The sequence below is a fragment of the Pseudoliparis swirei genome, chromosome 19 (genome assembly GCF_029220125.1).
Source record: "Pseudoliparis swirei isolate HS2019 ecotype Mariana Trench chromosome 19, NWPU_hadal_v1, whole genome shotgun sequence".
In the NCBI taxonomy this organism is placed as follows: Eukaryota; Metazoa; Chordata; class Actinopteri; order Perciformes; family Liparidae; genus Pseudoliparis; species Pseudoliparis swirei.
The window spans coordinates 4,086,233-4,099,366 of NC_079406.1; the positions used below are offsets into that span (position 1 = coordinate 4,086,233).

At 47.3% G+C, this 13,134-nt stretch overlaps 1 protein-coding gene across 1 annotated transcript; it reads right to left on the reverse strand.

Annotated features, from left to right (window-relative positions):
• Nucleotides 1–5,907: 5,907 nt before the first annotated feature.
• Nucleotides 5,908–12,743, reverse strand: tbx22 (T-box transcription factor 22). Its single transcript, XM_056440071.1, has 8 exons — nt 12,524–12,743; nt 11,853–12,093; nt 10,401–10,502; nt 10,146–10,320; nt 8,234–8,398; nt 7,242–7,306; nt 6,897–6,982; nt 5,908–6,485 (listed from the first exon to the last, which is right to left on the reverse strand). Exons 1-8 carry the CDS (start codon nt 12,741–12,743, stop codon nt 5,908–5,910), a joined length of 1,632 nt encoding a protein of 543 aa, XP_056296046.1.
• Between the last annotated feature and the right edge of the window lie 391 nt (nt 12,744–13,134).

A 13,134-nucleotide genomic window follows, 5' to 3' on the forward strand; every position in this document is an offset into this window, starting at 1 on the left:
TACCTCATCATGTATCTCATACAGGTAATACTTTGTCATAAAAAAAAACATTAAAGGCATCAAGCACTTGACATTTTCCATCCCTTTTCGTAGCCATCTGATCTTTCTTAGTATAAATTACTGATGTACTGCACAATAAATACATTCTAGTCGTCGACTGCACTATATTTATTTATATTTTATTATTGTGTTTGTACACTTTTTTAAAGTCATGTTTTTCATGTTTCTATGCATTATGTCGTCCTTTTTGTGGACCACTGGAAGATTAGCGTCCGCTACCGCGTCAGCTAACGGGGAACCAGTTAGTAAACTAAACTCTCGACTCTGTCGAACGGCTGTAATCTACAGCGCGACTCGCTCGGTGTTGTTTGTGGGAACTGATCCTGGGTCAGTGGCGTTGACGGGGTTAATAAGGTGTCACTCTGTAGTTGTTGACAAGGCGGCTCTCCTGATAATGAGGGAAACAGGATGAATAACTGAGGAATTACATTATTATTATACCAGCGGTTGAAGTGATCTGTTAGGCGTGTGTGTGTGTGTGTGTGTGTGTGTGTGAGGTGCATATGGTAAAACACTCTGCAGGCCTGCTGTTAGTCACACTCCCGCGTCTCAAATTGAATTAGCGTTGACAGCTCACAACGCCAGCCGCGTGTGTGTGTGTGTGTGTGTGTACTGGGGCACTGGCTGTTGGCAAGCTATGTGGATCTGTGTGTGTGTGTGTGTGAAACAGAAGAGAAAAAGCCCCCCCCCCCCCTGAAATCAATTAAGCGAGTATAGGCCTGTAGTTGCGGGGGTGAGGTGGGGGGCACATCCTGCAGAGGGCAGCCCAGACAGACAGCACCATCTGGGGCGGCAGGCGGGTCGACCCCGGGTTGAGACATGAAAGAACCGGGGCGGGGAGAAGAGGAGAGGAGAAGGCCAGCGCTAAATCACTCTCCCCCCCCCCTCCCCCCTCCTCCAGACCCGGACCCTCACCCCCCTCCACCCTCTTCGCCCGCCATCCGATACATCAGCCACGGAGCATCACTCTCGCTCAATCACCCTCCATCCCTTCTTCCTTATCCTCATTCTCCTCTCTCTCTCTCTCTCTCTCTCTCTCTCTCTCTCTCTCTCGCTCGGTGTATCTGTCCCAGGAGTGATAACCTGTCACACACAGGAAGCAGAAAGAGGTAAAGCCGATCCATCGCTCTGTCAGAGAGAGAGGGGTAAGGAGAAAAAGAATATCTCACATCTCTTGTTCCAAAGAGATTTGATTTATGGCTCCGTCCTATATAAACCAATGCCAGAAAGTGCCTCTCTCTCTCTCTCTCACACACACACACACACACACACGCACCTGTAGAAACCACCTCAGGTCCATCAGACTGGAAGGAATTAGCACACACACACACACACACACAGGGAGAGGGATGGGCCCGTGTGACGGACAGCTGGGGTCAGAGTGTGCGTTGTGTTTGTTGGTCATAAGCTGAGTGCTGACAGCCCTCTTCCAGTCCCCCTGCACACACACACACACACACACACACACACACACACACACACACACACACACACACACACACACACACACACACACACACACACACACACACACATCCAGCTGAACAAGACGTGCTGTAGAAGCGTGATGGCATTAAGAGGCCGTGGTAGGACATGATGATGTGACTCTTTATACATGTTCAGGTTATTAGGAAGTGAAGTGATCAGATCCTTTAATAAAGTAAAGGATCAATATGTAAAATACTGCATTTCAAGCAAGATTGTCTCAGTATTCTCAACGAAAATGAGCCATGCAAACTTTAACTGTGTTATATTAGTAGACATATTATCACAACAGATGTATCAACATACATATACATGTGTAATAGTTGTATTTACTGTATACAAATGCATCATATTTGTGTTATATTCATATAATATTTAACTGTAATATTTAAAAAGCTTTATCTTTTGAAATGTGACTGTTTTACACACGTTGTGTTGGTTTAATCTTAAACCGCTGCATCGGATTTAATAATCCAACATGTGGTGTGTGTACGTTTTTTTATTTGAAAAGAAAAAAGTCTTATATTTACCGTTAAAGCAGAGCATTACAAACAAATTCTAACTGTTAAGTACATCAAAAGGTGCTTATATAGTTGACCACACACACACACACACACACACACACACACACACTTGGTTAATTACACGCATCCGAAACGAAAATAAAGAGGTGAGGCGTGAGGGGAAGTGCGAGAGCTGTTTGGATCATTAACACTTTCTGTGAAGAATGGCACCGAGTGGGAGGGCCAGATGGACACACACACACACACACACCTACACACACACCTACACACACACACACACACACACACAAACATGCAGGCCAGGTGCCAGGCCACATGTTAAGGCAGTTTGTCCTCCACTCATCTGACCTCTGACCTCTGGTAGACAGGGGAGCACATGCCTGTGCACCGCCCCGGTGACCCCTGTCTGCAGACACTCGTGACCATACTGCAAGTATGTGGACACACACACACACACAAAACACACACACACACACAACACGCACACACACACACACACACACACACACAACACGCAGATCCATCCAGGCTCCTGGTTCTGTCCGCGATCCTGTGACCCGGGGAGACTTCCGATGACAATAGAGGAGGCCGAGAGAAGAGGAGGAGAGGAGGAGGAGAGGAGATGAGAGAAAAGGAAAATATCGAGGAGAGAGATATGGAGAGGAGGAGGAGGAGGAGAGAATAGAGGGAGAGGAGAAGAGAGGAACAGAAAGATGAGGAGATGAGAGAAAAAGAAAAGAATGGAGAGGGAATGAAATAAAAGTACAGAGGAGAGGAGTAAAGGGAGTGAGGAGAGGAGAGGAGAGAGGAGAGGAGAGAGGAGAGAGGGGAGAGGAGAGAGAGAGGAGAGGAGAGGAGAAGAGAGAGGAGGAGAGGAGAGGAGAGAGGAGAGAGGAGGAGGAGAGGAGAGGAGAGGAGGAGGAGAGGAGAGAGGAGAGAGGAGGAGAGGAGGAGAGAGGAGAGGAGGAGAGAGGAGAGGAGAGGAGGAGAGGAGAGGAGGAGAGGAGAGGAGAGGGAGGGAGGAGGAGAGGAGGAGGAGAGGAGGAGAGAGGAGAGGAGAGGAGAGGAGAGGGGAGGAGGAGAGAGGAGAGGAGACGAGAGGAGGAGGAGAGAGGAGAGAAGAGAGAGGAGAGGAGAGAGAGAGAGAGGAGAGGAGAGGAGAGGAGGAGAGAGGAGAGGAGAGGAGGAGAGGAGAGAGAGGAGAGAGGAGAGAGGAGAGAGAGAGAGGAGAGGAGAGGAGAGGAGGAGAGAGGAGAGGAGAGGAGGAGAGAGGAGAGGAGAGGAGAGGAGAGGAGGAGAGGAGAGAGGAGAGGAGGAATGTCCTGTATCTCCAGGAGGCAAACCGTTTGACTGAGCGTCTCCATCGCGCCGCGGAGGATTTCCTAATCTCTGTTAAACTCTCGCTTTGCTCATGATTCACTCGGCTGTAATTCAATTTCGTTCGCAGCTGGTTTCACTTTCAACTTTTACAGCTGAGCTCGACGTCCCAAAAGCTGACCTGATGAATACAATCTGACCTGATAAATAACCCCCTTTTATTGAGTTTGCAGAGAAAATACAAGTAAAAACCTCCGCGAGAGAATCGCTGAGCCGAATGAGAGCGAGGCTGGAGGGCAGAGAGTGTGTGTGTGTGTGTGTGTGTGTGTGTGTGTGTGTGTGTATGTCTATGTTAATCTAATGAAGGCAGAGTATATTTACACGTCCTGACTCTCGGTCGGGCCTCGCCCCGTTTCAGGATGCCGTTTCACGTGATTGGAAACGGGGTCAAGTTTCTCCTGTCAATCACTCCAGAACAACGTCCCCCCCCCCTCTCCCCCCCCCCTCCACCCTGCAGCGTTTTCCATGTTATTCCCGCCGCCGCGTTCAAGAGGATTACGTCGACGCGTCACCAGGACAAATTGGTCAACGGTTAATCATCTATACCGGCTAATAAAAAGTTACATTGTGTCCGACACGTCCTCGAACAGAGGTGAGGTTTGATAAGACGAGGAACGGCCGCGATTAAATATATAAAGTATATAATGAGAATGTATACACGCTTAATTTCACATTACGTTTGTAAAGCATTCACATTCTTGACACGCCTCTTAAAGCTGCAGCCCGGAGCTCGTTAGCTTAGCTTAGCATAAACTTAAAGCTTTGTGCTAAGCTAAGCTAACTGGCCCTCAACAAGAAAGCAGGAACAAAAAGCCTTTTCCTATAAGATTTTATTTTTATTTTCTAAATTTTTTTTACTCGTCCGTTGTTAGTCGAGCGTCGCCGCGCTAATCTCCTAATCCAAACTCTCTTGTCAGTCACGTCGTTTATATTTACCGTTAATGTCAGGCGCTCGTGTTATTCTACCTCATGTGTGTTTTCTGTGTTACTCGACACCGGAGAGAGCAGCAGGTGCAGAGCCCCCCCCCCCCATACACACACCCTGGTATGAAACCAATTAGTCCCAATTGAGAAGATCAGAAATTAGTCGGGAGTTTCAAATGATCGTCCCGCAAAGCCCCCCAACATGGAGATGACGGACAGTATCAAATACCCCCCACACACACACACACACCCACACCGACACACACACACTCTGCAGACAAAGGGCCGGCTGTGTGATAACGGGTCGCACCTGACCGACACGCCGAAACACGTTTCCCTCCAGTTCCCTCAATTAGCTCCTTTCCTGCTATTTCCACGTCCAGCGCGGCATTAGAGGCCGCCGACCACGCTCCGCCGTGACAAGTAAATTGCTGTTTGGTTTACGACCGTTTGTCGGGAAACGGGCCATTTCCCCCCGCTTTGCCTAAACCGCTGATCCTTCCAGGGGAGGGAGGGATGGAGGGATGGAGGGATGGAGGGGTGGAGGGATGGAGGGATGGAGGGATGGAGGGGTGGAGGGGTGGTGCAGTGTTTTTGAGACGGAGCTGAAGGCAGGAATTATCACATCAGCGGCTGGACGGGCGCGCCCACTCTTGGTACGGACCCGAAAACAAAACACGGCATTATGCCGAGGCCGCGGTGAGCTCTCGCTCTCCGTCTCTCTCTCTCTCTCTCTCTCTCTCTCTCTCTCTCTCTCTCCGTCTCTCTCTCTCTCTCTCTCTCCGTCTCTCTCTCTCTCTCTCTCCGTCTCTCTCTCTCTCCGTCTCCAGAAAGCTCTCCCATGCGTCTTTGCGCGGCGTTACAACCGGAGCCTAAATGAAGGCCTCTGTGACCTCTTCACCTCCACAGGTCTCCGATCGGTGCCGTTATTGGTCGTAAAGTGCAGCGGTGGGGGGAAAAAGAAAAAAAAATGCCGGCAGCTGTTGTTCACGGAGCGACCCGATGAGCTCATGTTGTAAGGCGGAGGTCGACACTGAGACACGCGAGTTTAGAGGTCGAGGAACACAAAACGCGGTCTGTCTTTCACCGCGTCGCCGGGTCTCATTCTGAACATCGAGACGGTGTAACGTGGTACGTACAAGAAAAGAACATTTAAAATGCTGGTGTGTGTGATCTGAACTCCAAAAACACGACTTTAATAGGCACTTATTTGAACAGTCATTCGTGTATAACATCTATATTACATACCTCGGGTCCTATTGCTGCTCTTTGGAAACGCCAAAGAAACCGTGCTCTACATGTCACTTCACTTCAATGTCCGGCGTCTCTCCAGGGGGTCCAGGATCAGTTCTTCGTGCTGGTAAATCCAACACGGCGTACGAAGACGAGAACAACAACAACAAAACGTCCCCGCAGCCGCAGCCCGTCGCTCCAGTCGAGGATCGGGCCTCTTGAGGTTGTTTTTTTGTGTGTGTGTTGCAATGAGCTTTGGCTCGTGACACCCAGCGGGGGGGGGGGGGGGGGGGGGGTCCGGCTGTCAGAGGCAGTGGTTGGTGGTCGGGTGCCACGGAGACGGGCGCAGCAGACAGTCTGTGCCGCTTTCGGCCATTTTGGCGTGCCGGGAAATGGCCGCCAGCTGGGGGTTCAGGGGGAAGCTGTAGCGGTAGAGGCAGTAAGGGCCCGCGGAGTCAGAGAGATGGGGGAGCAGACGGGGGGGGCCGAGGGGGGGGCCGCGGAGGGGGAAGAGGCAGGGGGGCGAGCCCCCCGGAGACCCCAGGAGACACGCGTCCCTGCAGTGGGGCGGCGGCTTCTTGGCCTGCAGCGCCGAGAAGAGCGAGAGGTCCGTCAGCGGGGAGGGCGGCGCGGGGGGGGGCAGGGCCCTCAGGCGGGCGGCGGCGGCGACGGCTCCCGGGGAGGAGAAGGCCGGCGAGGAGGAGGAGGAGAAGGAGGAGAAGGAGGAGGCGGTCTTGCTGCCGCCGTAGAGGGGGAGGGCGAGGGCGTGGAGGGCGGCGGCGTCGTGGCAGGAGAGCGCGGAGACGGCGAACGGGTGGAGGGACGAGGAAGAGGAGAGGGGGAGGAACGTCTTCACGCCGCCGGTCGGGAACCCCGAGCTGCCTGTTGGATTAAAAAAAAAAGAGAGAGAGAGAGAGAGAGAGAGAGAGAGGGAGGGAGAGAGAGAAGGAGGGAGAGACAGAGAGAGAGAGAGAGAGAGAGAGAGAGAGAGAGAGGGAGAGAGAGAGGGAGAGAGAGAGAGAGGGAGAGAGAGAGAGAGAGAGAGAGAGGAGAGAGAGAGAGAGAGAGAGAGAGAGAGAGAGAGAGAGAGAGAGAGAGAGAGAGAGAGACAGAGAGAGAGAGAGAGAGAGAGAGAGAGAGAGAGAGAGAGAGAGAGAGACAGAGAGAGAGAGAGAGAGACAGAGAGAGAGAGAGACAGAGAGAGAGAGAGAGAGAGAGAGAGAGGGAGATGTCAGAAACTTGATTCACAAAAGGCAAAACACGTCGGAGGACAAAGTAATAAGAGCTTCCTACCTTGGAGCTGGATGGCGAATGGCTTGAAGTCAAAGCTCAGAGGGCCCCTCCAGGGATACGACTCCAACAAGCCATCCAACACTCCCCTGCACACACACACACACACACACACACACACACACACACACACACACACACACACACACACACACGTGAAGTGTAAGTAAAAGCATGAGAACAAATATGCTGTTTCAGGTATTTAAATATTGGTTCTGAGAGGTGTGAAATTCTGCACTACACATTTCAACTCCATGTGAAGGTTTTATGTGGTGTCGAATGTCAGTGCCTGAGTCCTAAGCCCCTCTGGGGGTTCTGGGGGTTCTGGGCTCAGGTTCTGCCGTGTACCTGTTCCTCCCCGGGTCTCTGAAGCCCTTGGCGAACGGGTTCCTGTCGATCTTCAGCTTGGTGATCTTGAGGAAAGAGAGAGGGGAACAGGAGGCGTCAACGATGGAGACCCACGCGGGGTCGTTGGAGGTCGCGTGGTTTATTTTAATTTTATTGGGTGCTTTTAACGGGCCGTGTGGACTCCGGCGGTCGGCCCGGTCGCAGCTCGTCATTGAGTTTCTGTAATAATACATTTGCTGATCGTAAAAAAGAAAAAAATGGAGGAAATAAAAAAGAGCTGTGATGAAGAGAGCTGGCGGTCCCCCCGGGACGCCTGTTACTGGAGGAGCTGACCCCACCGCAGCCAGCGGTGGGGTCAGCTCACACACACACACACACACACACACACACACACACACACACACACACACACACACACACACACACACACACACACGGACGCACACGCACACACACACACACACACTTCACTGTTCACTGTTCACTCTCAATGTGGAATAGTACTTTGACCAATTTTTAGATAAATCCATATAGTTGGTTTTTGGTTCCTGATCCCCAGATGATCACACACACACACACACACACACGCACACACACACACACACACATGCACAAGGGCAAATGAAAACCATGCAGGACAAATGCACTGATGATTTATAGATATAGATATATCCAGGTGTTAAAACAGCAGGTGTGATTGAGACTCAGAGGCTCCGAGTGTGTGTGTGCGAGGCTCAAAGTGTGTGTGACCCTCAGAGTGTGTGTGAGCCTCAGAGTGTGTGTGACCCTCAGAGTGTGTGTGTGACCCTCAGAGCGTGTGTGACCCTCAGAGTGTGTGTGACCCTCAGGGCGTGTGTGACCCTCAGAGTGTGTGTGTGACCCTCAGAGTGTGTGAGCCTCAGAGTGTGTGTGACCCTCAGAGTGTGTGTGACCCTCAGAGTGTGTGTGAGCCTCAGAGTGTGTGTGGGGCTCAGAGTGTGTGTGGGGCTCACCTGTTGGTTCTGGTAGGCCGTGACGGTGGTGAACTCCGTCTCGGGGAAGGAGAAGCTGTGGACTCCGTCCGCGGGCAGCGACTGGATCTGCGACAGGTCCATGCGCGGGTCGTGCCGGATGACGTGAACACGAGGCTTGTACTTATGCATCGACTGGAGAATGATCTGGACGAGAGACGAGGAGGAAACTCAGGTTTCAGGTCTATAGCCGAGTTTTTTCTTTAATTAACTGATTAATTATTTCAGATATTAGTGATTTTGATCCATCACTCATTCCTGATGGATGTCATCAACTTACTGTTTTATATCCAATTTACTACATTAGAGTTGAGAGTCTGTAATCAGAGAATTTTTTGGCCTTTGTGCTTGTAAAATTCCACCATATAACTTCATAAAATTGTATTTATCCGAATAACTGCTGGAACTTTCCCCTCAATTTCCGAGTTATTAAACCAACCAAAATATAAACATTTAAAAACTGTAGAAATTGAGCAAATTACTTCGGTCACAAATGGACGGATGGAAAATAGACAAAATACAATTTAATGTAACAGGCAGCATAATCTATAACACAATAAAATAAATAGTATTACAGTTAGGTACGTTAAAATTAAAACAGGGTTAAAGCTCAAATGTTCTATTCAGTATCTACAATGAATAGATCATGGAATATAATAAAATCAGCGTGTTGTACAAATATTAATAAACTAACCATGTCATGGAAATTGACAGGAATTTTCATTTGACATCTCTAAAAAAATGAAACAAAGAGATAAATAAATCTAATTTCCCCAAATGTATGTTGCAGTCACTTTTCTTCTGTGTTATTATAATTCCATTATTATCTTTTTCACTTTTTATTATTATTTTATAAGCAGTCAATTAACAATTTGACCGCTTTTAAATTCTAACATCTGCAAAAAAGATTTCCTTTGTACCTGCTACGAGCCAAATATAAAATATTCTGTAATAACGTCAAGCAGATAAGCAGATATTCCTAAAATTCCCAAAGCAGCTAAACTGTCAAAGAAAAACTGAGCACAACAACATGAGGGGTTTCTAAAGTTCCCTCAATCCCCCAAACACACCAACTCAGGGTTTTATAAACACGGGGATCAAGTGGAAAGCCACCTACAGCCTCCCCAGTCACCACATCTGTCACATCTGTACATCACTGAACCTTCACAGGATTTCTACTTCCTTCATCCCTAAAACACGGAGAGGCCTCCCGGCTTTTCTTCTCTGAGGAACCATCCATTAGAGGAGGGGGTTCAACAGCAGTCGGGAGGGGACTGCGTCTTTACCATGGTTTTATGAATTCAATGTCCTTTAAAAATGTTTAATTTCAGTTGCATGGTAATTAATACAAATATGTATGCATTTTATATATACATATATATGTATATATAAAATATTGTATCATTAATTATATGAAATATGTTTACATATATATTAAAATATTGTATAATTAATTATATACAATATTTTTATATGGAAAAAAACATGATTCATATAAATAATTAAAACATATTTTATGTATATATAAATATATATTATATAAAAATATTGTATAATAAAATATATACAATATTTTAATATATTAAACAAACATGATTTATATAATTAATTAAAACATATTATATATATTATAAAGATATTGTATATAATTGGAAAATATTGTTATATATATAAACATATTTTATATAATTAATTATAAAATATTTTTATATATATATAAATGACTATGCAACTGACATTTTGTACAGGAAATATATAGAAATAATTTGGGGTTATAACAAATTATTTTACAAGATATTAAAATCATAAATAACACGGTGAGCCCTGTGGACCCTCGTGGTCTCCAGACAGAGAAAGAGAGAGAAAGCTGCGCATGCTCAGATGGGTTACCTACATGCCCCTTATCGTCCATCTCGTTGTTGGTGAGTTTGACCCGGTCGAAGCTGATGACCTGACGCATCCACGTCTCTCCCGCGCACGGCGAGTCCGGGTGCACGTAGAGCCTGGGAGAGATGCACGAGTGGTCCGTGTTCCCGGCCACCATCCACTGCGAGCTGTGGTACACGTACCTGCCGGGGGCCGGAGCACGTGACAGTCAACACACGAGCGGGACGCGCCGAGTCCACCTCGATGAACACACTCTACACACCTGTAGCGTTTGGAGTCCACCGGCATGACGTCCATCGCGATGTAGTACTGCTGGCACGGGTCCAGGTTGCGCACTTTAACGCGCACGGAGGGAAACATTCTCCTGGAGAGGAGAGAGGAGGTGAAGATATCCGTGTTTTGTGAATGTCAGAGGGGAGTTCATGGCCCTCGAGGGCCACCAGGGCATCTTCACTGTCCAGATGCATGAGGGAATAAACGGAACCTATAATTTCAGCAGGTAATCGTGTCCCGATTATTCATTTCTGGAATACATTTTTTTTTAACTGAAGAATTGACGCACATGGCCTGCTATGAAATATGACGTTTTAAACTTATTTTGTCATCCATATTCTTGGATCATATCATTTGTATTCTTGTAAATTGTGCCCCGGTAAATGTAGTTTTATTTAGTTGGACTAAATGTAGTAATTCTACAAAACCCATTAAATCTAATGTACACACACACTGTGTGTCTCGTGTTCTTTTGTTCCAAAGAACAAAAGTTAAACAGAATAAATAGACCATGACATCATGTGTATATTTCTACTTGTCAACCCAATCGCCGGGCACATACTTATATTATAATAAACTGCTCTATACTTCTGCCTTTACAGCTGATGCACGGGCACTCTGCGACCGCAGGACAGGTCATGTAAATATCATTTCACAGTTTATATATATATTTGACGTATAACCGACATCTGGACACGTAAACTGTGACATGACGGTGAATTTTTAAACAAATTGTTCCATGTTTGAGTATAAAGCCATGAGATTAAAGAGTGCATGTGTTTTTGTTGTTTCTCATGGAGAAAGTATCATTATTTATTTTTATTTAAAGAGTAAAACATCAGATTAAAAATCTCATCAGGGCTGTGGTTACGTTGATAATTAATTGCATTACATACCACATTATATAGATATATTATATTACATTACGTGTCATATAGCAGACGCTTTTATCCAAAGCGACTTACAATAAGTGCATTCAACCTCGAGTATAAACTAAGAACGACAAGAATACAGAAAGTAACATTTCCTCAACATAGTCGAACTACAAAAATACCATAATAAGAGACATTTAAGTGCCACTGAAGTGCTATTCTGTGTTTTAATCCAGATATAGTCGGAAAAGATGTGTTTTTAGTTTCCGGCAGAAGGTGTATTATCATGAATATAACCATGTTTTGCTGATTCTATGTACTAAATATATGCAAAAAGTTGCCTCGATTTTATGCAGTAGATCAAGCAGGATGTGTGTATCAGTGCAGCCGTTGCCTGTCAGAAGTTATTACTTTTATATATGTTTTTGATATGTTGGGAGAATAAATTTGAAGGTTTTTTTAGAACAAGAACACTTACGGTCCAGTTTGAAGCGGCCTTAATTCTCTTCATACCGGCTTCATATAACTATTTGAATAAAGCCTCTCTCTCTTATTTCCAGGGTGTTTACCTGCCGGCTTTGGTGATGATCATCTCGGTGCCGATCTCGTAGAATCTCTTCCACAGCTCGGAGCCCTGCAGCTCCGCGCAGACCTCTCTGTCCGGGCGGCAGTCGCTCTCCGTCAGCTTGCTCTCCTCCTCTTCAACCGCCGATCTGACGGTCCTCCTCTCCGGGTCACCGGACGCGTCCTCGAGCCTCGTCGGGGTTGAACCCGCCGTCTTCATCTGGCTGACTGGGTATTCGTTCAGGCCTGCGTGGGGGCAAAGCTGGGATCAATGAGGTGCTGAGAGAACAAAACCCCGGTACCGGTTTCTTATTTTATTTTAAGCAATATTATAGCTGCAACTTTCACTTTTTACAGTTTTAAGTATAGATACGAACTCATGTATGGGCGTATAAAAGGAACAGCGAGTTGTTGTTTCATGACTGACAAGGAGCACATTTGTAAAATTTAAATATATCTATTTATGTGATAATGTTGGTTTTATTATGATCAAACATGAGCAAAAGTTGAATTGTGAAATTGTTAAATGGAGTAAATGGAAGAAACACAAGTCTGACTGAGCAAAAACAATTCGACTTATTTTCCTCTAGCTCGTGCGTAAAGTGCGCATGTACATTTAAGTAATGACGTGATGGCACACACATACATCCAGCAGTCCTTCTTTCTGCTTCCTCACCGGTGAAGATGCTCGTGTCGCCGCCGGTGTCTCCAGCTGAACTTGACTCGTGTTCCTCCGACACTTTCATCCTCTTGCAGGGTTTCCCGACCAGCGCCTCCACGGAAAACGCGTGAGCCCGGGAACTCAGACCCTGCATCTTGGCGACAGATCCCGCAAGAGTCCTATATCCGTCCGAACTTTGACTTTGTCCCGCACGAGGTACGACGTCCCGGCGCATTCAGGACAGTACGGGGTAGAACAGGCAGCAGCAGCAGCGGCAGCACCTCAGGGAGCCCCTTCTTCTCTCACGGCGGCTCCGTGACGCTGCGTAATTGATCCGGTGCCTTCCCATGTGTTCTCCAAAGACGCGCGCCCTCATCCAAAATCCTTGATTGTTGGCACGCCTCTCCTCTCCTCACTACAATAGTTTCCCCTCTCCCCCCCCCCCTTTTTATCCGTTTCCGTGTTCTCCCCTTTAATTCCTCTCTGCCTCACAGGGCTCGTTCCCGTGGTCCCCCTGCGGGCGTCACAGAGATGGGAGGGGAGAGCGCAGCGCGCGCATTCCTCCACGTGAGCACGCGCTGCAAAAAAACCATCCATTCTAACACTTTAACCATCATTTAAATACA

What these genes read in the sequence shown, in the direction of transcription:
- tbx22 (XM_056440071.1), bottom strand. Translation starts at nt 12,743, where the DNA reads ATGCGCCGGGACGTCGTACCTCGTGCGGGACAAAGTCAAAGTTCGGAC. An exon ending in ATCATCACCAAAGCCGGCAG is followed by an intron (nt 10,503 to 11,852) that starts GTAAACACCCTG and finishes TCTCCTCTCCAG; the next exon opens with GAGAATGTTTCCCTCCGTGC. An exon ending in AGATGGACGATAAGGGGCAT is followed by an intron (nt 8,399 to 10,145) that starts GTAGGTAACCCA and finishes TCTCTCGTCCAG; the next exon opens with ATCATTCTCCAGTCGATGCA.